General features: G+C 40.9%; 2 protein-coding genes across 2 annotated transcripts; both read right to left on the bottom strand.

Moving 5' to 3' along the window:
* Positions 1 to 708: 708 nt before the first annotated feature.
* kcnk17 (potassium channel, subfamily K, member 17) lies at positions 709 to 16707 on the bottom strand. Its single transcript, XM_060933170.1, has 5 exons — positions 16473 to 16707; positions 1812 to 1926; positions 1430 to 1596; positions 1112 to 1280; positions 709 to 995 (listed from the first exon to the last, which is right to left on the bottom strand). The coding sequence occupies exons 1-5, from the start codon at positions 16695 to 16697 to the stop codon at positions 754 to 756; spliced, it is 918 nt and encodes a 305-aa protein (XP_060789153.1). The 5' UTR covers positions 16698 to 16707; the 3' UTR covers positions 709 to 753.
* A 2681-nt stretch (positions 16708 to 19388) lies between these two features.
* LOC132893994 (potassium channel subfamily K member 16-like) lies at positions 19389 to 23622 on the bottom strand. Its single transcript, XM_060933171.1, has 5 exons — positions 23410 to 23622; positions 23191 to 23305; positions 22876 to 23042; positions 19988 to 20156; positions 19389 to 19654 (listed from the first exon to the last, which is right to left on the bottom strand). Exons 1-5 carry the CDS (start codon positions 23620 to 23622, stop codon positions 19389 to 19391), a joined length of 930 nt encoding a protein of 309 aa, XP_060789154.1.
* Positions 23623 to 23872: the final 250 nt, after the last annotated feature.

Genomic DNA, 23872 nt, shown 5'->3' on the forward strand with positions numbered 1-23872 from the left:
ACCAGACAAGGCATCTTTGTGGACAAAGAACACATGGACAGTATAATGTAATGTAATTAATATGAGATATTTTCTTATGTACCAAGTGTAAGGATGATAGAAACTGTAAGTGAGATTTTTACATCTGATTACACATTACAGTACCAGTGAAAAGTTTGGACACCCCTACTCATTCACAGGTTTTTCTGTATTTTGACTATTTTCTACATTGGAGAACAATACTGAAGACATTAAAACTATGAAATAACATATTGAACATAAATTGAATTCTGTGGAAACCAAAAAAGCATTAAGAAGAAACAAATTATGTGTCGTATTTTAGATTCTTCAAAGTAGCCACCATTTACCTTGATGATGCTTTGTACACTATTGGCATTATCTTAACCAGCTTCATGATGTAGTCAGCTGGAATGCTTTTCAATTAACAGGTGTGTCTCGTCAAAAGTTAGTTAGTGCAATTTCTTGCCTTCTTAACGAGTTTGAGATGAAATAGTAAATAATAAAAATACAGTAAATAGCTCTATTCCACAACTGTAGTAATCCATATTATGTCAAGAACCGCTCAACTAAATAAAGAGAAACAACATCCATCATTACTTTAAAACATGAAGTGTCTTTTAATTTATAAAAATAAAGAAAAACCATTGAATTATAAAGTGTATCCAAATTTTTTACTGGTACTGTATGTATGATCTATATATACTGTATGTGTGTGTGCGTCTGTATCCTACCAAAGTGTCTTGTATGAACAGATTATTCACAGACATCATCTTTTTTCTCTTCCTCAAGATCTTTCTGCTGTATTTCCGGTAGCTCCTGGTCTTGTGATTTGTTTGCCTTGTTGTGGTTTTCCCCTGATTTAAGGTAAGCATTTAAGTGCCCCAGAAGGTCAATAGAGTGATTGATCAGTAAAGCCAGCCAGGCCATGCCAAAAAATATCCAAACTCCCAAGATGCATCCGTACCACTCAGGGTAATTCTTGTCAGGGTCATAATCTGAAAGGCAAGGCATGGTAAAAAAGAGACAATGAGGGTAAGCACATAAGTAAATGAGCTCTTAGGTGTGGTGTTTCCATAGTTTGTGTATGTGGGTGTGGATTTCAAAACCTTACTTGCAACAAAATCTCCAAAGCCTACTGTACTGAGTGTGATAAAGCAATAGTAGATGCCCTGTGAATAGGTCCAGCCTTCATACACTTGAAAAAATAGCATAGGGATGACCAAATAGAGGATTCCTGAGCCAATAAAGGCTGAAAAGTGGAGTAACACCAGCGTAACTTTCTGATAAATGAAGAGAAAAATATGCACTAAAGAGGAATGTAACATAGAAATCTGTTTATTTATTCAATGTTTTTATTATTTGTTCAAACTGCTCATTTATTTATATCTATTTAAACTATCACAATGTTGTGGATGGACTGAGGATTCACCTGGTGGTTGGTCTTTTTCGCAATCATGGTACAGAAATTTCTTTCGATGGCCAGCATGTACTTGCCTACTTGATTCAAGACCACCATGTTAAGTGGGATTCCAAAAATGGCAAAGATCACACAAAATATCTGACCAGGCATTGTACTCGGGCTGATGTTCCCATAGCCTTTGCAGAACAGAACAGTTCCCATAGATAATCACAGTGGCAATCAAAAAATGACATATTTTAACTGCTAGAATGCAACAAATATTTATGTAGACAGGCTAGAAAGGCAAGACTATACTAAGTTCAATATAGGGTTAATATCTTGTACTAAGCACAAAAAAAGTCATATTAGCAAACATGCAACCCACAAGATCAATCCTATTGTGCTGTCTTACCAATAGTTGTCACCACTGTGGCAGCAAACACTGCTGAGCTGGTGAACTTCCAGAAGCCTCCTGCTGTGTGGTTACTTGTCAAACTCACCCCATTGGTAGATATCTCGTGCATAAACTTAAACACAGTAATAAGGAACACCATATCAGTCTTCAGCACACAGATAACATATTATTACTGTAAACTGTTTTCATGCAATAATAATTAATATTGCAACTGAATCTCCAGTGAACTAAAACCCCATCAACTTTGAAGGTTAAATCTTTAACTCTACAAAAATGTTTATAATAGTCTATTTTCACTTCCAGTAGCTGCTGTAGCAATTTATTTCCTCAGTTCATACCAAGACATAACATAGCATGTTTTCCAAGCACCGTATTAAATCAACAAAATGCCGTATCAATTTCCAAAAATTGGTAAAATATTTGGTTAAGTCATAGATACTGATCATTTCTGCTTACTGATCATTTCTGCTTCAAGGACTGATGTTATATTACTGATGAGAAGTAATTCAACGTTAAATTATTATATTGTACAGTATTTCATTGTCACGGAAACACATTAATTTTGTTTTATCTTTTATCTGTTTTTTTTGTGTTGGCATTGTAATCTTAATTCATTACAGTGATGTAGTGTGTATTATTTTGTTATTTGCACAGTTGTATCCTGTAGTTTAATTAAAATTACTATAGAACAGAAAATCTGGAAACATGCACCTATATTTGTAACACAAGTAATGTTCTCAATCCTTCAGCTAAAGCCATATGACAGGCCAACTCAAGTTGGTAAAACAATACAAACATTATTAAATATGCTTGTTTCAGATTTTAAAATAACCATACTTTAAGAACTAGGGAAGCCAATCTATTGGCTTATTTGCACTGCAAAGTGTACTTATTATCTGCTTGGATTTTCACATGAACACAGCAGTTGTATTTTGAACTGCGAATAGTACTCTCCCAGTGTTATTATCTTCATCACAATCATCATCATCATCATAGTTTATTATGGCATTCACTGAGGGAAATTCATTAATTGAATTCATCAACTGAATATTCATTTCAGGCAATTTGATACCCAGCTTTGTAGAGACTATTATAATTATATCTGTACAGCAATTACAATTCTTTACCCCAATCCAACACACTGAATTAAATTCACTTATTTCCTCTTCAGAATCAGCTTATCTCTTAGACCCGATAGCTACAAATTTCCTTTAAAAATACCAAATGCAATTTAACCTCCATTAAAAATATTACACTTCTCCCTTAGCATTGGCTATCAACCTACATTTTTGTAAACTAGCAGTGATCAAACCACTGATAAAAACCTGACCTTGATTCTTTTCACATGTCAAACCACAGGTCAACATTGTCTGTGAAGATTCTCAGTCATCCAGGTCATAGTAAATTGTGGGTGGTAAAAGAGAGCAACTGGACTTGCTTGAAGATTCTTGAAGATGTTTCACCTCTCATCTGAAAGGCTTCTTCAGTTCTGTCTGGCTAATAGGGAGTATCAGGTATTTATCCTCTCATGGATGAAAAGCAGTCCTAAGGTGTCGTTGAGTCATTCTGTTGGTGTGGGCCACTGGGGGCTGGGTGTGAACGGCCTAGAGAGTCGTTGGAGTAATCAATGGTTGTTGGTTCTCTCTGTCCTCCTGTGAGTCACTGAAAACAGCTGGGTTTTGGTGTGCATTCAGTTGTCTGGGAAGTATGCCAAGGACTGCATTGTAGGTGGCTGATAAATGGTGTCTTAGACCACCACCTCTGTTCAGTGATGGCTGTTCCAGGTTGACAAAAATGGCTTCTTTAACTCCTCGCTCATACCAATGATCCTCTCTGGCTAAAATGATTGGTATGAGCGAGGAGTTAAAGAAGCCATTTTTGTCAACCTGGAATGGCCATCACTGAACAGACACCATTTATCAGCCACCTACAATGCAGTCCTTGGCATACTTCCCAGACAACTGAATGCACACCAAAACCCAGCTGTTTTCAGTGACTCACAGGAGGACAGAGAGAACCAACAACCATTGATCACTCCAATGACTCTCTAGGCCGTTCACACCCAGCCCCCAGTGACCCACACCAACAGGATAACTCAACAACACCTTAGGATTGCTTTTCATCCATGAGAGGATAAATACCTGATACTCCCTATTAGTCAGACAGAACTGAAGAAGCCTTTCGGATGAGAGGTGAAACGTCTTCAAGAATCTTCAAGCAAGTCCAGTTGCTCTCTCTTACCACCCACAGTTTATAGGTCAATATTAGAAAATGTTGCACAGCAGCTAAACTAAGTCTTGGATAAGGTCAGGATTTAGGTCTCACCATAGAAATGGCATTGATTAAAGTAGTAAATGCCATTTACTACTGTAAATTAATCAAGTTTCTGTCTTCATTTTTGCATTATTACAAGGGCAGTGGTAGCTCAGTGGTTAAGATAAACTGATCAGAACATCATGAGTTCAAACCCCAGCTCCATCAAGCTGGGCCTTTAACTTTGCATAATATCCATGATGTGAAAAAGTAAATTTAATTGCATTTAATGTAAACCTTAAATGAACATTAAATTTAGTAGTGGCATGGGGTGGCACGTTGGTGTAGTGGTTAGCACTTCTTGCCTCACAGCAAGAAGGTTCTGGGTTCGAGCTCAGTGGTTGACGGGGACCTTTCTCTGTGGAGTTTGCATGTTCTCCCTGTGTCTGTGTGGGTTTCCTCCAGGTGCTCCAGTTTCCTCTACAGTCCAAAGACATGCAACTTAGGTTAATTGGTGGCTCTAAATTGACCATAGATGTGAATGATTGTTTGTCTCTATGTGTCAGCCCTGTGATGACCTGGTGACTTGTCCAGGGTGTACCCCGCCTCTCGCCCATAGTCAGCTGGGATAGGCTCTGGCTTGCCTGCAACCCTGCACAGGATAACCAGCTACAGATAATGGATGGATAATTCTCTTTAAGACCAGCCCGTAAATTTAAGTACCTTCACTGAACTTTTTAAATTCATTTAATATACTTGTAACTTTAAGACCCTTTATTGGTATTCTTAAAAGTAGTAGTGACTTTAAGTACATTTAAATGTTAAATTTACTAAGTTTAAGTGACATCTTAAATGTTCTTTTTAACAGAATTTCGTTATCTTTAAGAAATCATGGAAAGTCACTGAATGTTATACTATAAGAAATCTTAAAGTTATAAGTAAATACACTGAAATTTAGCTTTTCATAAACTTTTAAAGATACTTTAAGAATATCATTGTGGCAGTGGGGGCGTGGTCAAGCGTCAGTCTGTGACCGGAGGGCGGAGTCAGGGAAGGTAAGTGGCAGAATCACTACACCTGATGTGAGTTAACCTGTGTTTGTGTGTCTTCCCAGCAACCACGCCCTATATAAGGAGAGAGAGGGCAGAGGAAGGGAGCTCTCTCCTGCACCAGAAGACGTGTGTGTGTGTGTGTGTGTGCGTGCGTGCGCGCGTGTGCGACTGGGAGAGTTTGAAGTTAAAGCTGAAAAGCTAAAATAAAAGAGTTTTGGAACTCAGTTCTGGCCTGCTGTACTTCTGTGCTCCACCCACCCACTCTGACTTCTACAGTGGTGCTGAAACCCAGGCACCGAGCACAGAAGAGAACAGCCCCATGGAGTCCTCCCCCTTCGCAGACCTGATCCACGCCCTCACCACGACCCAACAGAGCCAGCACCAGGCGCTGCTCGCCCTCCAAAAGGAGCAAGAACAACAGTTCGAGGCCCTGGTGCTGGTGCAACAGGAAGATCGTCAGGCATTCTGGCACCTCCTCGCGTATGCGGGGGCCACTATCTCCACCACCGTGGGTCCACTTCACCTCACCCTGACGAAGATGGGCCCGCACGACGACCCCGAGGCCTTCCTCATGCTATTTGAACAAGCAGCAGAAGCCTCGGGGTGGCCGGTGGAACAGCGCGTGGCGTGCCTCCTCCCCCTGCTAATGGGCGAGGCACAGCTGGCCGAGCTACAGCTCCCCGCTGACAGCCGGCTGGTCTATGTGGACCTGCGCCAGGCCATCCTCCAGCGTGTGGGGCGCACCCCCAAACAACATCGTCAGCACTTCCGCGCTCTGCACCTAGAGGAGGTCGGCCGCCCGTTCGCGTTTCGCCAGCAACTCCGGGACGCCTGCAGGCGGTGGCTGAGGGCTGACAACCACGATGCCAAGGGAGTCGTCGACCTGGTGGCACTGGAGCACTACATCGCACAACTTCCCAAAGGAACAGCAGAGTGGGTCCAGTGCCATCGCCCGGCGTCACTGGATCAGGCCATTGAGTTGGCGGAGGATCATTTGGCGGCTGTTCCCGCGGCAGGATCACAGATCCCCTCTTCGCTTTTCTCCTCTCTCTCTCTCTCTCCCCCTCCCCTTCTGTGTCTCGTCCTCGCCCCGTTCCCCCACCGTGGAGGCGGGGGCCAGCTCCCTCACAGCCGGTCCGCCGCACCCGCGGTGCCCTCCCATTTCCCACTTCCGTGTCTGTCTCTCCCCCCCCTCAGGTGAGTGAGCCCCAGAGTACCGGTGCAGAGAGAAAGCCCGGGCTGGTTTGCTGGCGCTGCGGGGAGCCGGGCCACCTCCAACAGCAGTGCTCGGTGATGGAAGTGGGCGCGGTGGTTCGGATCCCCGATGCACCAGGAGCCGCCCTCGATCGGGCCGGAGCGTATCGCATACCGGTGAGCATCCAAGGGGATACATATCAGGCTTTGGTGGACTCTGGCTGCAATCAGACCTCAATTCACCAAAGCCTGGTGCAAGACGAGGCATTGGGGGGAGCACAGGGGGTGAAGGTGTTGTGTGTGCACGGGGATGTTCACAGCTACCCTTTAGTGTCAGTCCACATTTTTTTCAGAGGGGAAAAATTTAGAGTAAAGGTGGCGGTTAATCCTTGCCTCACCCACTCGATAATTTTGTGGACTGATTGGCCGAGATTCGGGGCATTAATGAGTCATTTAGTAAAGAGTGGGTCCTGCCATAGTTCAGCAAGGGGAGGTCCTGGTGTCGCTTTGGTGGGAGCAGCTGTCACAGAGCCGTCTACGTCATCTCCGCGTCAGAGTGAGGAGCCACTGGCTCCTCCTCCCTCTCTCGGGGAATCCCTCGTGGATTTCCCGTTAGAGCAGTTGCGAGACGAGACTCTGCGGCATGCGTTTGACCAAGTGAGAGTAATCAATGGTCAAATGCTCCAGCCAAACGCCACCCCGTCCTTCCCTTATTTTTCTATTATGAAGGATAGATTATACCGAGTGACGCAGGACACTCAGACTAAAGAACAAATCACGCAGCTCTTGATTCCAAAAAGCCACCGGGAATTGGTATTCCAGGCGGCTCACTTTAATCCCATGGCTGGACACTTAGGGCAGGATAAAACACTAGCCCGAATAATGGCCCGGTTCTATTGGCCAGGGATTCGCGGCGATGTCCGTAGGTGGTGTATAGCGTGCCGCGAATGCCAGTTAGTAAATCCAGCCGCCATTCCAAAAGTGCCTTTGCGCCCTCTACCGTTAATCAAGACCCTGTTCGAAAGAATTGGGATGGATCTCGTCGGGCCATTAGATCGGTCAGCACGAGGGTACCGCTTTATATTAGTTCTGGTGGACTATGCAACGCGATACCCGGAGACAGTGCCTCTTCGCAATATCTCAGCATGCAGTATTGTGGAAGCACTCTTCTGCGTTATCTCCCGAGTTGGAATCCCAAAAGAGATTCTGACTGATTAAGGCACTACGTTTATGTCACGAACACTGAACGAACTATATGGGTTATTAGGTATTAAGCTGATCCACACCAGCGTTTATCACCCACAAACGGACGGTTTAGTTGAACGATTCAATCGCACCCTCAAAAATATAATTAAGCAATTCGTAAGCGAGGACACACGTAATTGGGATAAATGGCTCGAACCCTTGTTGTTTGCAGTGTGAGAGGTCCCACAAGCCTCCACGGGGTTCTCCCCGTTCAAATTGTTATATGGGCGTAAGCTGTGCGGCATTTTAGACATGCTGCGAGAAAATTGGGAGGAGAGACCTTCACCAAGTAAAAATGAAATTCAGTATGTTATTGACCTGCATGCAGAACTCCACACACTCACGCACCTAACCCAGGACAATTTGCGGCAGGCCCAAGAATGGCAAACCCACCTGTATGACAAGGGTACGCGCCTTAGGGAGTTCGCACCAGGAGATAAAGTACTTGTACTGTTGCCCACATCGAGCTCCAAATTAATCGCCAAGTGGCAAGGACCCTCTGAGGTCACACGGCGAGTCGGGGACGTCGACTACGAGGTGAGGCAAACGGACAGGGGTGGGGCACTACAGATTTACCACCTCAATCTACTCAAACTCTGGAACGAGGAGGTCCCCGTGGCGTTGGTGTCGGTGGTTCCGGAGAAGGCGGCGCTGGGGCCGGAGGTTCAAAAGGGAGTATTGGCATCGCGTACCTCTCCTGTCCCCTGTGGAGACCACCTCTCCCCGACACAACTCGCGGAGGTTGCCCAGTTGCAGACTGAATTTTCGGACGTGTTCTCGCCCCTGCCCGGCCGCACCGACCTCATAGAGCACCACATTGAGACGCCCCCGGGGGTGGTAGTGCGTAATTATCATATTTATACATATTGTACCACTGTTCAGTTATTTATCCACATACTGCCACCTTGCATACTGTCATAATTTTTATGTTTAATGTTTGTTTAGTTTTTTATTATGTGTTTAACTGTACTTCTCTGCATGCCCTTAAATTGCCCCTAGGGGACAAATAAAGTGTTTTGAATTGAATTTAAAATAATCCTGAGCCCATGTGGTTATATCAGCTGTGGATGAATGATGGTTCTTGATGCAGTGCTGTCTGAGAGATTGGAGATCACGGGTGTTCAGCTTAGGCTTGCGCCCTTGCCCTTTACACACCGAAAGTCCACCAGATTCCTTGAATCGCTTCATGATATTATGCAGGGTGAGCTATAAATTCCTTCGTATCTTTCTTTGAGGAACATTATTTTTAAACATTTCAGTTATTTTCTCACACATTTGTTGACAAACTGGAGATCCTCTGTCCACTTTTGCTCCTCAAAGACTAGGTCTTTTCTGGATACTGATCTTATACCAAAGCATGATTACAGTCACCTGTTGACATTACCTGTTTCAAATCACATCATTACTTAATTGTTTTACCTCATTACTAGCCAAAAATGGCCCTTTTCCAACTTTTTTGGAATGTGTTGCAAGTCTGAAACACAGGAATGGATGTATATTAACAAATGAACTGAAGTTGACCAGACAAAACATGAAATTTCTTGAGTTTGTACTGTCTATAATTAAATACAAGTCAAAGTAAATTTATAAATCACTGCTTTCTTTTTTTTATTTGCATTTTCCATACCGTCCCAACTTTTTCTGATTTGGGGTTGTATCTGACTCACAATTATCAGTTTGTAAATGTTAATGGTGACTCTGTTCACACAAAAGTAAAGTTTGGAATTGTAACTGGCTCTGTTCTACTGCTGCTGTTTTTTTGTATATACTACCTCTAGATGCAGTTATTCATAAACATGTTAGCAGCTTCCACTGCCAGTCTGCAGACAGCAGCTTAATAAAGTTGAGGAAAATGTAAAGAGTTTTACACACTGGATGCTGATTTAATTCTGACAAGACAGAAGTACTTCCACTCAGACCACAAGCGGCTAGAAGTAAGCTTTCTGATTACTGTATGGAGTAACTCTGACCAGAACTGTAGTAACTGAAAGGATGGCCTTTCAATTACACCATGTATAGCAGTGAAAGACCTTGGTATGATTACAGACGCCAGTATCAGTTAAATATTGTGAAATGCACTGAGTATTTCCGATTATAGTAAGATTACAAAAAAACAAATATACATTTACAACCCTGGCAATTCCAAAAAAGTTGAGATGCTGTGTAAACTGGGAACAAAAACAGAATGTGATGAATTGCAAATCATGGAAACCCTATATGTCATTTAAAACAGTACAAAGACAACATATCAAATGTTGAAACTGAGAAATTTTATTGTTTTTTGAAAAATATATATGCTCATTTTGAATTTGATGTCAGCAACACATTTCAGAAAAGTTGGGACAGGGGCATGTTTACAACTGTGTTGCATCACCTCTAATTTTAACAACAATCTGTACACTTTTGGGAACTGAGGAGACCAAATGCTGTAGTTTTGAAAGACAAATGTTGTCCCATTCTTGCCTGATATACAGTTTCAGTAGCTCAATATTTCGGGGTCTCCTTTTCTACTTGATAATGTGCCAAATGTTTTAAATGGGAGACAGGTCTGGAGTGTAGGCAGGCCAGTTTAGCACCTGGACGCTTTTACTATGGAGCCATGTGGTTTTTTTATATGCAGAAAGCGGTTTGGCATTGTCTTGCTGAACGAAGGAAGGCCTTCCCTGAAAAAAAGATTTTGTCTGGATGGCAGCATATTGCTCTGAAACGTGTACGGTATATATCATTCAGCATTAATGATGCCTTCCCAGACATACAAGCTACCCATACCATGTGCACTAATGCCCCCTTATACCATCACAGATGCTGCTTTTGAACTGTGCACTGATAAGCCGGATGGTCCCTCTCCTCTTTAGCCTGGAGGACATGGTGTTCATAATTTCTAAAAAGAATTTCTACTTTTGATTCGTCAGACCTCGGGACAGTTTCCCACTTTGCTTCAGTCCATTGTAAAAGAGCTCGGGCTCAGAGAAGGTGGTGGTGTTTCTGGATATAAATCTGGTTTTCACTTGCATTTGTGGATTCAATAATGAACTGTTTTCAGAGACGATGGTTTTCTGAAGTGTTCCTGAGCCCATACAGTGATTTCCACTACAGACACGTGTCTGCTTTTAATGCAGTGTCTCCTGAGGGCCTGAAGATCACAGGCATCCAATGTCAGTTTTCAGCCTTGTTTCTTGCATACAGAGATTTCTCCAGATTCTCTGAATCTTTTAATGATATTATGTACCACAGATGATATGATCCCTAAATTCTTTGCAGTTTTACATTGAGGAATGTTATTCTTAAATTGTTGCACTGTTTGCCCATACAGTCTTTCACAGAGTGGTGAACCCCTCCCCATTTTTTTTTACTTCTGAGAGACTTTGCCTCTCTGGGACGCTCTTTTTATACCCAATCATGGTACTAACCTGTTGCCAATTAACCTCATTAGGGTTTTTTTTTCCACGTTACACACCTTTTTCAGTCTTTTGTTGCCCCTGTCCCAACTTTTCTGAAATGTGTTGCTGACATCAAATTCAAAATGAGCAGATATTTTTCAAAAAACAAAAAATTTCTCAGTTTCAACATTTGATATGTTGTACTATTTTCAATGAAATATAGGGTTTCCATGATTTGCAAATTATTGCATTCTGTTTTTATTTACAGTTTACACAGCGTTGCAACTTTTTTGGAATTTGGGTTGTCTTACACCTTTTATAGTTTATATATATATTTTTTTACTGATTTCAAACTTTATATATTTCTGTACTATTGGCAGATAATTTTGATTCTTTCTAGAATTAAATGTTGAAAAATTGGTGTAATTATCTGTTTGTAAGTAGTAAAAGTGTCTAGAAATAGGTTTAATAATCTTATATTTGCTTCATTATAATAGGATGTATTTGATGTACTTGACTATATTCAAGATATTCTCAGTTAAGATCTCTTTTCTTTCAGTATGCCCTCATTCCTGTTTCTCCTTCTGGTTTTGCCTTTTAGATTAGAGATTAGATTAGATAGAACTTTACTGATCCCTTCGGGAGGGTTCCCTCAGGGAAATTAAGATTCCAGCAGCATCATTACAGGATAAACAGAGAATAGAAAATAGAGAAAAAACTTCTAGATAAATTAAATTAAGTATTTATATATACAATATAAAAAGAATAAGATATGGGGAAGAGAGGAAGGGGGGGAAGAAAGGGAAAAAAATTCATTATGCTCTAATAGCTAGATGTGCTGGAATCCCTGCTTGCACTCTGATTACGCTTTACAGCCGACACCACTGTATAATAAGAGCATACCTAATAATCTCTTCTCTCTTTTTGTCAAACTTCACATGTATTCCGGATGCTTGATGTGATGTTAGTGCCAGATCCTGACATACTTCTACTGCTGTGGCTCCTCTCACCCTCTGGAAATGCCTGATTCATCCTGATGCTTTATTTCTGTTTAAACCTTCCTGCATTTGTGACTTGCCTTCTGCTGATGTGGATGATCCCATATGGATACGCTAAAGATTCATACATTCTAAAATTCACTCTTGCTTCAGTGGATAATCTCCCCTGGTACCTTCTAAGACATATGTTGGACTCAAAAGTAATACTGAATTTGAGGAAATTACTACTTAATAGTCACACTATCTAGAATTCACAGATCTGTAGTGTAGTGTAGTGATCACCATTGTACAGCACACATGGGCTCACATCTCGTATAACTGAAACACTTCTTAAAGCCAATGTCACACACCTGTCTAACCACTTCAGAAACATTTCAGGTGTTGGTAGTGGTGCAACTAGGAATTAATCTGGGATTTTTAGTTTTGGTTTTCATTTTTGTGATCTGTACAATTATACAGAGAAGTGAAATGTGCTCTTTTTTTAATGGACAGTAATAGCGGGGATGCCACAAATTTGTTATTAAATCATTTCAGGCACAATCTACCATCACCCAATTTTACTATATTATTAATATTTCCATAAAATGCCTTTATGACATATACACAATAAAATGATCAAAGTAACACATTAGTAAGAGGGAACAATTATATCTCCATAATTTCTCTGCTTTATAGTGTAGCTATCTGGCTAGTAGCTTTGAAGCGGAAATGGGAAAAAATGGATGATCCCAGTTTGTTAATCCTTTTTTATTATTATAGTAGCTGTGTAGCCAATAAAATGCAATTAAACTAAGGGAAGCACTCATAAAACTAACTTTAATCTGTATAACATGTGCCATCACCTAATAGTGTAAATATGCAAGTGATTATAGAAAATCGTCCACACTGATTGGTTGAGAAATTCAGACTATTTCTCGATAATCACCTCGAGCGGCTTGGCAAAATGGTGGCCAATCTCTTGTGAATTGTTTTATTTGTTTCAAAACAAAGTATTTTATGTGACTTGGTGTAGATAAGTGACACAAGTCTGATCGTATTATGTTTGCATGCTGCTTTGAAAATTTGAAATACATTATTTTAAATAAATTTTTTTAAAAATAATCACGGGGCGGCACGGTGGTGTAGTGGTTAGCGCTGTCGCCTCACAGCAAGAAGGTCCGGGTTCGAGCCCCGTGGCCGGCGAGGGCCTTTCTGTGCAGAGTTTGCATGTTCTCCCCGTGTCCGCGTGGGTTTCCTCCGGGTGCTCCGGTTTCCCCCACAGTCCAAAGACATGCAGGTTAGGTTAACTGGTGACTCTAAATTGAGCGTAGGTGTGAATGTGAGTGTGAATGGTTGTCTGTGTCTATGTGTCAGTCCTGTGATGACCTGGCGACTTGTCCAGGGTGTACCCCACCTTTCGCCCGTAGTCAGCTGGGATAGGCTCCAGTTTGCCTGCAACCCTGTAGAAGGATAAAGCGGCTAGAGATAATGAGATGAGATGAGGTGAGATAATCACCTGTGTATTTATACTGAAACAATTATCCTCCTCAGGGTCAATGAGTATCGGTGAATAATAACCTCGACTTCATCTTGGTTATTATTCACCGGTATTCACTTCGTCTTCGGTGAATAATTGTTAAATAGTGTATACATATGAATAGTTTCTGTTGGCACATCTTTTTCTGAAAAACATCCTATTTTAATTTCACACCCTAGGTGTTATTCAGGGCGGCACGGTGGCGTAGTGGTTAGCGCTGTCGCCTCACAGCAAGAAGGTCCTGGGTTCGAGCCCCGGGGCCGGCGAGGGCCTTTCTGTGTGGAGTTTGCATGTTCTCCCCGTGTCCGCGTGGGTTTCCTCCGGGTACTCCGGTTTCCCCCACTGTCCAAAGACATGCAGGTTAGGTCAACCGGTGACTCTAAATTGACCGTAGGTGTGAATGTGAGTGTGAATGGTTGTCTGTGTCTATGTGTCAGCCCTGCGATGACCTGGCGACTTGTCCAGGGTGTACCCCGCCTTTCGCCCGTAGTCAGCTGGGATAGGCTCCAGCTTGCCTGCGACCCTGTAGAAGGATAAAGCGGCTAGAGATAATGAGATGAGAATGAGATGAGATGAGGTGTTATTCAGTAGAATCAACACTCCTGTTCTAAGAACTGCTGCTGTAAGCATAAACACTGTCCTGGCCTCATCCCAGGACTCCTATTCATATCTGTTCATATTGAAAAGCCTTTCGAAACATGTAACCTTTACTCTTCTACAACTGATTACTGCAGTGATTTATAAGCCCACTATTCAGTGTTGTCTAGAAGAGGATGGGTTTCATCCTTTGAAGGATTCTACCTCATCTCAGTAAATCTGCTTTGTGGCAATATCTATTGCTAAAAGTGTTAAACAAATAAAAGTCAATTGAATTAAATTGGCACATTTTTACACATTTTCACTTTAGAAGGTACCGTATGCTAGAATATACGAATATGTGTGATATTTAACTTCACAAAGCTCTTAGCTTAGTTTACTCTGTGTGCAGAAGCTGGCCATTTGGGTAACTGCTAATAAACTAGCTTTGAGATAGATATGAGCAAGATGTCAGAGATAAACATAAACATGATGTCAGTATTTAAATCTGGGTTTACACTGTCATATTCTCTGCGATTTATTTAACAATAGGTTAACCAATCAAAATACAACATAACAGTCAGCCGTCTTGCATAAAATTCAAGCTCTATGGCTATTGATTGGCATATTACCATGTTATTCTGTAATATTTTGCATTTTGCACCATGATACATACTGAACCATTTTGCAGTTTGGATAGTTATAAGTTCGTAAGACCATAAACTGAGCTTTCACTGATGACTCTACAACATTCAAAGTAGCTTCATGCCAGTTCATATGTACAACTGTGTTGCTGTATGTAAATATAAAATAGCATGCTTGAATATGATTCAGCATGTAAATATGATACAACTTGAATAACTGTGGCTGCAGCAACCATGATACCATGAACCATGGTAGGAAGGATCACTGATAATACACTGTGTATATGTTATATTATTATCTATTAAAAATAATAAACATTAATTTGTAGGGTTCTGCATTTTCTAAGAATGTACAATGATGTTTCATGTAATAAAAATAAACAATAAGAAGACTGGTTTTCCTCAGACTGGTTTTAGTTCCTTCTATTCTTTAATTCTAAAACATTTCAATTTAATCTATATCCATACTTTTGGTCTATGGCCACAAGGTATTAGAAACAAATTATTTTGAATGTGTTCTTGAGAGTCAATGAACCCTATAGTTGCTCATGAAATATGAAGTGTCAACTGACATCGAGCAGGAGACTTTATAGGCATTAGTTTGTCTGTTAAATAGCTTGTGATCTAGACTTTGTTGTGTCACTGTATGTGGAGTATATGAACTTTACCCTAACTACATCTATGGGTCATTTGCATGGAAGTTTGAGTACTGACTTAAGCACAGGGAGTGGAAAAGTCTGTGATCGTTTCTGTGTTTGTGCTTTCCACTCGTGAATCTCACAAACCTGACTGATTCAAAGTGCAGGTATATACTTAAATATTGCATAAGACATGTGGTTTCATACTATGTACATCATCATCATATCTTTAGGTTTTCAGCCAATTCAGGAGGTATTTAAGCAATTTATCCAATTCACCATTTTGTTATCAGTCAATCATCCATCCATCCATCCATCCATCCATCCATCCATCCATCCATCCATCCATCCATCCATCCATCCATCCATCCATCCATCCATTATCCATAGCTGCTTATCCTGTGCAGGGTCATGGCCAAGCTTGAGCCTATCCCAGCTGACTATGGGCAAGAGGTGGGGCACACCCTGGACAAGTTGCCAGGTCATTGCAGGGCTGACGCATCGAGACAAACAACAATTCACACTCACAGTGAATTTTGAGCCACCAATTAACCTAACCTAACCTGCATGTCTTTGGACTGTGGGGGAAACCAGAGCACCTGGAGGAAATCCACACAGACATTGGGAGAACATACAAACTCCACACAGAAAGACCCCTGTTGGTCATTGGGCTTGAACCCAGAACCTTCTTGCTGTGAGGCGACAGTGCTAACCACTACACTACCGTGCTGCCTCAACCATCTATTATCACCTAAATGAGGATGGGTTCCCTGTTGAGTCTGGTTCCGCTCAAGGTTTCTTCCTTATGTCGTCTGAGGGAGTTTCCCCTTATCACTGTCACCTCAGGCTTCCTCATTAGGGATAAAACTAATTAATATGTTTAAAGTCTTTATTTTTTTTTTCTGTAAAGCTCCTTTGTGACAATGTCTGTTGTTAAAAGTGCTCTACAAATAAACTGACTTGACTATAAAGTAACCCATCTTGGCCAGACCAGACATTTTGAAAATCTAGGCCAATACCTGATCACTTGTGATTGCTTCTTTTATATGTTATAAAGGATAAAAAATACCTACAGCATGAACCCATGTCATGACTGATTAAGCCAAAAGTTTTACTCCTTCATTAATCTTTATTTAAAAAAAGGGTTCTTCCCCTAACTCACCTCTTCCAGTTCCACTAGACCACTTTGTCCAAGACATGGATAAATCTGGAGCAGCCTTTTTTTCTTCGTCCCCAGCCTAGCAATGTTATTCATTACCTGGTCCCCTTCCAGCTTCCAGAAAATGACCCCTCCAATTAGGACATATGCCAAGTACCCTGCTCCAAGCAACAGCAGATAAATAAATTTGGTAAAATTGGACCATTTGCAAAGATTTCCTGTGGCCATAGTGGTTCCTGAGGCTTACTTCCCAGGTTTACCAATTTGTGGATGTTCTACAGTGCATAGGTGCTGGGTGTGGATTTACCCACGTTTGTGTGACAGGCAAATCAAGCTTTGTCCTTTAAGGCATACTATGCAAATAATGGCTGACTGATTTAACAAGCCACATAGAGAGGGAACGAGGGAGAATGGTAAAGACTGGCTTTTCAGTGCACTCTGAAAATGTTATTAACATGCAATCCAGCAGTCTAATTGCAAATTTACTTACAACACAATGGGTAGCACTGTAAATGCATAATAAGCATGATGGCAGGGATTTTCAACCCAATTCAATGCCACAACAAATAGGCATTATCAGGATGATCCATTTCAAGTGTCTTGGTTCAAATCTTTTTGTGCTTTTCTCTGAGGTCCTGAGTTCACTCCGCAGTGACTGTTGTTGGGAAGGAAACACCACCACAAAACCAGATCATCGTTCAGTCATTCTGATGTGTTGTTTTATAACTTGATGCTTAATTGTCTATTCTTCTACAAACAAATACAGTACCAGTCAAAAGTTTGTACACCCCTACTCATTCACAGGTTTTTCTGTATTTTGTGTTTTCTACATTGGAGAACAATACTGAAGACATCAAAACTATGAAATAACACATGAAACATATATGGAATTATGTCATAAACAAAAAAGTGTTTAAAAAACAAAAACAAAATACGTTTCATATTTTCCACTTTTCTTCAAAGTAGCTACTGTTTACCTTGATGATGCTTTGCACACTATTGGCATTATCTTAACCAGCTTCAAGAGGTAGTCACCTGGAATGCTTTTCAATTAACAGGTGTGCCTCGTAAAAATTGAATTAGTGCAATTTCTTGCCTTCTTAATGCATTTGAGATCAAATAGTAAATAATAAAAATACACTAAATAGCCCAAATCCACAACTGTAGTAATCCATATTATGTCAACAACCGCATGCAAGCACATGTTCGTTATGACAAGGAACTGAAATCTGAGTGCTGCAAAGGGGAATATCTCATCTCATTATCTCTAGCCGCTTTATCCTTCTACAGGGTCGCAGGCAAGCTGGAGCCTATCCCAGCTGACTACGGGCGAAAGGCGGGGTACACCCTGGACAAGTCGCCAGGTCATCACAGGGCTGACACATAGACACAGACAACCATTCACACTCACACCTACGGTCAATTTAGAGTCACCAGTTAACCTAACCTGCATGTCTTTGGACTGTGGGGGAAACCGGAGCACCCGGAGGAAACCCACGCGGACACGGGGAGAACATGCAAATTCCACACAGAAAGGCCCTCGCCGGCCACGGGGCTCGAACCCGGACCTTCTTGCTGTGAGGCGACAGCGCTAACCACTACACCACCGTGCCGCCCAAAGGGGAATATATAGGAATAATTGTCATACTTGTGGTCTTTGAATATAAAAAACAGTTCAGTGAAATGCCTTGTGCATTGTGATAGCTGACTGAATGCAAGCTCACCTGGATGCAACCTGAGCTATGTAAAAAACAAAAAGAGAATGCAAATGTCAAGACACAACAAGAATACTCAAAACATAAATGCAAATGCATAATGCACTAGTGACAAGCAGACTGTGTTGACACAAGTAGAAGTCATATGACTATTACCAAAACTCTGAGCTGTCATCCACACTTTTTAATTTGGGTTTGTTTGACTCACAAATTACTTTTAGGGTGTTTTCACACTTGGTCCAGACACTTAAGTCCACTCCCAGAACTGATTCTGGGCTTTCCCGAAGGAAGGGCTCCTTGCGGTTTTTGGTTCCACATAGAAGAATTCTTTCTGAACTGTGGATTGATGGTGCAATTCAATGCCAAGTTTGTTCTCATAGGTTTGCAACACTTGTAGGTACAGTGTTCAGCAAATGGGGTTATCCATTTGCTGAATTTTATTATTTCCTTTTGGTAACAACAGTAGTGAAGAAGTGAAGAAAAGTACTTTTTAGATGCATAAGAAGATTTTTAACCATGCAGGCTAGCATGAGATGTGCATTTTTGTTATGCTCTCACCTCAACGCAGAGCTAAATACAGTGCACCAGTCCTACAAAAGTTTGGTTTTATATAACAGTAAGGTGTTCTGTCTCTTCTGCTGACCATAACAGCTCTTTTTCACCATCATGAAACAGAAAGTAACACGACAACTTCAACCAATCACTTTACTGGGCATGCGGAGAAGACAGACGCTAGCTTCCACACCTGACATAGACCACACCATGGGTGGGTTGATGAGAGCCCCAGATCACCATTTTCAAAAGGATCATGGGTCAGATCACTCTCAGCTTGAAAAGTGTTCACACTTCATCAAATACACCAAACTTTCAGGGCAAAAACACAAGTGTAAAAACAAAATTTGGTGGTGATGCCTTACTTGTGACATTGGTTTCATAAAGCACCCATAATCACAATCTATTGGGTCAAAATATTTGCTCTTTGCTGATTTGTCCCATGTAATTTTGATTTCTAAATATGGACTTGGAAACATTGCATGGATGAAATTAATAAAAGTTATTGTTACAAGTCATTGACATGGCACAGTTTTCACCAGGTGATGTATGACATCTAGAATATAAAGTACACATTATATGTACAAAGATATTGAAAACAATTGTTGAAATGTACACTTTACAGCCAATAACAGCTCATTTCTTGCCAGTCTTAAACCATTCTGATTTTAAAGAAGCTTTTTTCCTTCTGCTTCTCTTGGGGCTGGTTCTCTGGGGTACCCAGACCCTCCTCCTGCTTCCTTACTGAAGACCTTTGCTCATCTCTTGCATCGCTGGGGGGCTGTTTGAGGCTGAGAAAATGCTCCATGATTCTGGCACCTATGTTGAGAAGAAGGGCGAGCCATACCAGGGCAAAGATGATCCACACTGCTGCTAGGCAGCGGTACACAGAGACATTTTGCTTGTCCTGGCCATTTCCTGGCAAATATAATATTCCACATCAGACTCTTGTACATTGGTGGACATGTACTGACAGACTACTAAGTAGAGTACACATAAAAGCAAAATAATTGTCCTTTCATATATCCAGTACAGGGATGGACAGCTTGCCAGAAGAGTTCACACAGAATCTGATTAACAGTAGCAGTCTTAGAAAATAGCACTTGCGCATGCAAAAAACAATGCAAGCAGGATAAAATAATGATGAATTCTCAGAGACAGGTTAAGGAAAGACAGGAAAGACTTTTCCAGTTTAGACCTCAGGTTTAAATACAAATACAGTATTTGGAGCATTAATCCAATGGTACTCACCAACCACGTAGTCTCCAAAGCCGATAGTGCTGAGTGTTATGAAGGTGTAATAGAAGCCCTCTCCGTATGACCAGCCCTCCACATAGCTGAAGATCATCGGCGGGAAGATCAGGAATAGCACACTGCCCGTGAACAGGAATATAACCACCACCAGCACCTCCACATAATGCTGCACTCAAAACATCCACATCATCTAAGAAGGAGCTATATTGAAGTCTTCAGTGTCCATAACTAAGTTGTACAGGACTATCATTTTGTACATGAGACAGCCGTTATACTGTATGCACACTCTATGAAGAAGAAAGTACTAAACTGTACCATTCATGATTGCTGATGCATCATTTACACCTTTAACTTTTATATTTCAGATTAAAAAATGTTTTTAAACATGAATAAAAAACGTATTTACAGTACTTAGAAAACAAAATTTTGGCCTGCCCAGAACAATTATAGGCCTAACTAACTATTATAGGCTTACTTTAAATCTATAATCATTAAGATACTACATAATTGTATAATTTTTTACTTTACACCAGAGCAAGGTTGAATGCCCGAATCTGATTGGTCAGAAGGTGTGCATTATTTTTGCAAAGCAGCACCGTCGAGAGTGTGTTATTCCTTACTGTATATGTGTGAATCCATTTAAAATGTCATGCTTGAAATGTCCTTTTCCACGAGTCATCCACTATATGATGATGAAAAAGGTACATTTCAGTCCCACGACACTGACTCAGCCCTGTTACTGTACTTGAACACATTAATCTTAATGAAACATTTGGAATAGTCCAAAAGTCACAAGATCAGCGGGAAGTTGCCTTTTCTCAAAGATCACGAGAAGAAAAAAAAAATTAAATCCTCTCATTCTTTTTCTTTATTTTCCATCATATTGTGATATTGATTGATGAGCTGACTTTGAAAGCACAACACTGCGACCCAAATTATAGGCTGAAATTAAAATTAATTACAGTTATTAATAAAAAATTAAAATTAAGTAAATCATTAAAATGTCCCTGATGTCATTGCATAATTATCATGGATGCTAATTAACCACATTTTGTCTGGTTAATTAACTACATTTGAGGTGAAAACCGATGCACTCCAAAGCGATGTGCTTGTGCCCTATCTCTTTATCATAGTGATTGACTGGATAATGCGAAATGCCAAAATTGAAGATCTGGGTTTCATTACCCACAAAAGACAATCTCGTAGACACCTGGAAAAGAAGATCGGGGATATGGAGTATGCTGACGATATTGTCTTACTTGAGAACATGGTTGAGAACGCTCAAAAACAACTTGTTGTGTTGTCCTCTGCAGCCAAAGAAGTTGGACTTGTCATCAACACAGAGAAAAAAAAAGTGTTGGCAAAATCCATTGGCCAACCTACCATCAAGCTAGAGGGAAACCCTCTAGAAGTAGTGGATGATTTCCAATAAATTGGTGCTTTTGTGAACGATACTCTCTGTGATTTCAAGCACCATAAGGTTAAAGCAAGGTCAGGCTTTTGGAAGCTCAAAAACATCTGGCAATCCAAAGCTCACATTAGCCTCAAAATAAATCTCTTTAACGCTTCTGTTCTCAGTGTCCTCTTATACAATACAGAATCGTATATAATCAGTGAGTCCCTTGAGAAGATCAACGTCTTCCAAACCCAATGTTTTTGAATAATTTTGAACATCAGCAAAAGAGATCACATCACCAACAACTATATATACGAGCAGACAGGAACAAAACCCCTGATAGAGACAGACAGTAATTAATCGGCAGCTGTCTTTTATGGGTCACTCAGTCAGGAGGAATGAAAGTGATCTCATCCAACAGTATTGTCTGTATGTTCCATCTCATGGTCATCGAAGCAGAGGAAGACAGAAATCAAACTATTTGCAACACGTCGCCAAACTCCTAAGCAACGATGGCATGCTGGATGACAGGGAAGTGCGTATTGCTGCCAAGGATCGGGTCTTGTGGAGATCAGAAGTTAAAGCCGCCTCACGTTTCGCTACCACAAAATGAGACGGAGCCAACCAATGTTTGTTTATTTGCTAATTCTATGCTAAAAAAAAAGGAAAAAATCCAAACTCTGTTACTTTCAACCATGTTCATTATCATTTAACAGCAAAATTTTGAGTAAGAAAAAAAGATGACAATGATTCCTGAGATGAGGTAACACGTTTTCTAAATGGTTAAATGTATGTTTTATTAGATTCAATGTTGAAAAATGGTTTTTAAAAGTAATAACACGTTTTAAGAATCTAAATGGCACCCCAATTGTGGTGCCTATGAAATGACCTTAAGAACCACTGTGGCTCTTTAATTAGCATTTAGAGGAAAGCTTTAAAGATACCAGACATGCACCTTACCAAGTAAAAAGATACATACTAAAGGTATGCAAGATGCACCCTTGAGGGTACCATCCTAGAGACAAGGAAAGGTACAGTTTAGTACATATAGAGTGTACATATACAGGAACGAAGCTGGGGTTAGAGTAGAGGGTCAGCCATCATATGGTGCCCTGGAGAAGGTGAGGATTAAGAGGCTCTGAATCTTTTCAGCAGTAGCCCAGAGCCTTGACTACTGACTTACTGCTGCCTCTAGCATTTCTACTAAAAGAGGATTTCCAAAAAAAAGGTCTCTACAGGCTACATTTTTAGACAAAATAAATGTTCCTCAATGTTTAGTTGGATGTGTTTTCTAGAAGGTACAGTACAATCCCTCTGTTTTAGGCTTCTACGTGGACCTTACAAAGATTCCTCTAGTATGGGCATATCAAATAACCCTTTAGGATGCTAGATGACACCTTTCCCCTGTTGAAACTCTATTATACTGAGTAAAATGATATTTCAATAGTGACTAGGATGACAGGTTTTAGAGAAAGACTTCCAGTAATACCTTGTGAGGCAACATTGACATCATCCTGTGCTCCAGGTGCCCCAGATGAACGCTGAGACACTTGCTGAGCTGGTTGAGGAAGGTGAGATTAAGGGGGATCCCACATAGGGCATAAAACACACAGAAAACCTGCCCTGGGTATGTGGTGGGTGAGAGATTTCCATAGCCTTTGGAGGGAGCACAATATCCATATTAACTCTCACAATCATAAGCATGCTTTTCTGATTCAGTAAAGACCAACTCAGCATCAATTCAACAGACAGTGTATGGGATATTAGTATAATGTGGTCAAATAGATATGAACGTTTAACTTGCCGATAGTGGTGACAACTGTCCCTGCAAAGAAGAAAGAGCTGCCGAAATCCCAGTTACTTGGGTTAGTGGAGTTTCCTGAAGGGTTCACCCCACTTTCTCTTGCATCTAAAATCACCTGCAGTAAAACAATACAGTAATCCAAAGAGTTTCAGACAGTTATTAGGACAAATCAAAAAGTGAACACTAAGACATGCATCCATTTAGACTGGTAATAATGACCTTTACAAACGTCTCCAAGGCTGGTCCATCCAGGCAAGTGTAATTAGCCAGAAAATAGAGTTTCTCCATCTGAAAGTGGTTGCGATTTTGGCTCTCAGTCTCTTTCTCAAGCAGTTGGAAAACAGTGGCCCCCAACAGCAGGTAGATAAATTGAGACAGAGCCAGCACAGTGGTCCAGCTAAACCTCACACCTGTGACCTGGAGCTGAGCCATATATGCCCACAAGTTTGAGAATCACAGGGCCCAAAAATCCTTCTGTAGATCAGATAACACTCAATATAACGTTGGATTTTTGTCCAGTATAGTCCTTAGTTCTCCTTGGTTGAAATAAATCTTATGATCAGACAGTCCTATGCACTAAAAATGCAAAGTCCATCTTTGCTAACAAATCCAGAAATAATATTCAAAAGTTGGATAAGAAATAAATGAGAAAACCCTGGTCAGGTTATAAAGTGCCCTGATA

The sequence above is a fragment of the Neoarius graeffei genome, chromosome 11 (assembly GCF_027579695.1).
Source record: "Neoarius graeffei isolate fNeoGra1 chromosome 11, fNeoGra1.pri, whole genome shotgun sequence".
Lineage (NCBI taxonomy): Eukaryota > Metazoa > Chordata > Actinopteri > Siluriformes > Ariidae > Neoarius > Neoarius graeffei.

What these genes read in the sequence shown, in the direction of transcription:
- kcnk17 (XM_060933170.1), bottom strand. Translation starts at nt 16,697, where the DNA reads ATGGCCACAGGAAATCTTTGCAAATGGTCCAATTTTACCAAATTTATT. An exon ending in CACAGTGGTGACAACTATTG is followed by an intron (nt 1,597 to 1,811) that starts GTAAGACAGCAC and finishes TGTTCTGCAAAG; the next exon opens with GCTATGGGAACATCAGCCCG. An exon ending in CGAAAAAGACCAACCACCAG is followed by an intron (nt 1,281 to 1,429) that starts GTGAATCCTCAG and finishes TTCATTTATCAG; the next exon opens with AAAGTTACGCTGGTGTTACT.
- LOC132893994 (XM_060933171.1), bottom strand. Translation starts at nt 23,622, where the DNA reads ATGGCTCAGCTCCAGGTCACAGGTGTGAGGTTTAGCTGGACCACTGTG. An exon ending in TGTCAATGTTGCCTCACAAG is followed by an intron (nt 20,157 to 22,875) that starts GTATTACTGGAA and finishes TTTTGAGTGCAG; the next exon opens with CATTATGTGGAGGTGCTGGT. An exon ending in CTTTGGAGACTACGTGGTTG is followed by an intron (nt 19,655 to 19,987) that starts GTGAGTACCATT and finishes TATATTTGCCAG; the next exon opens with GAAATGGCCAGGACAAGCAA.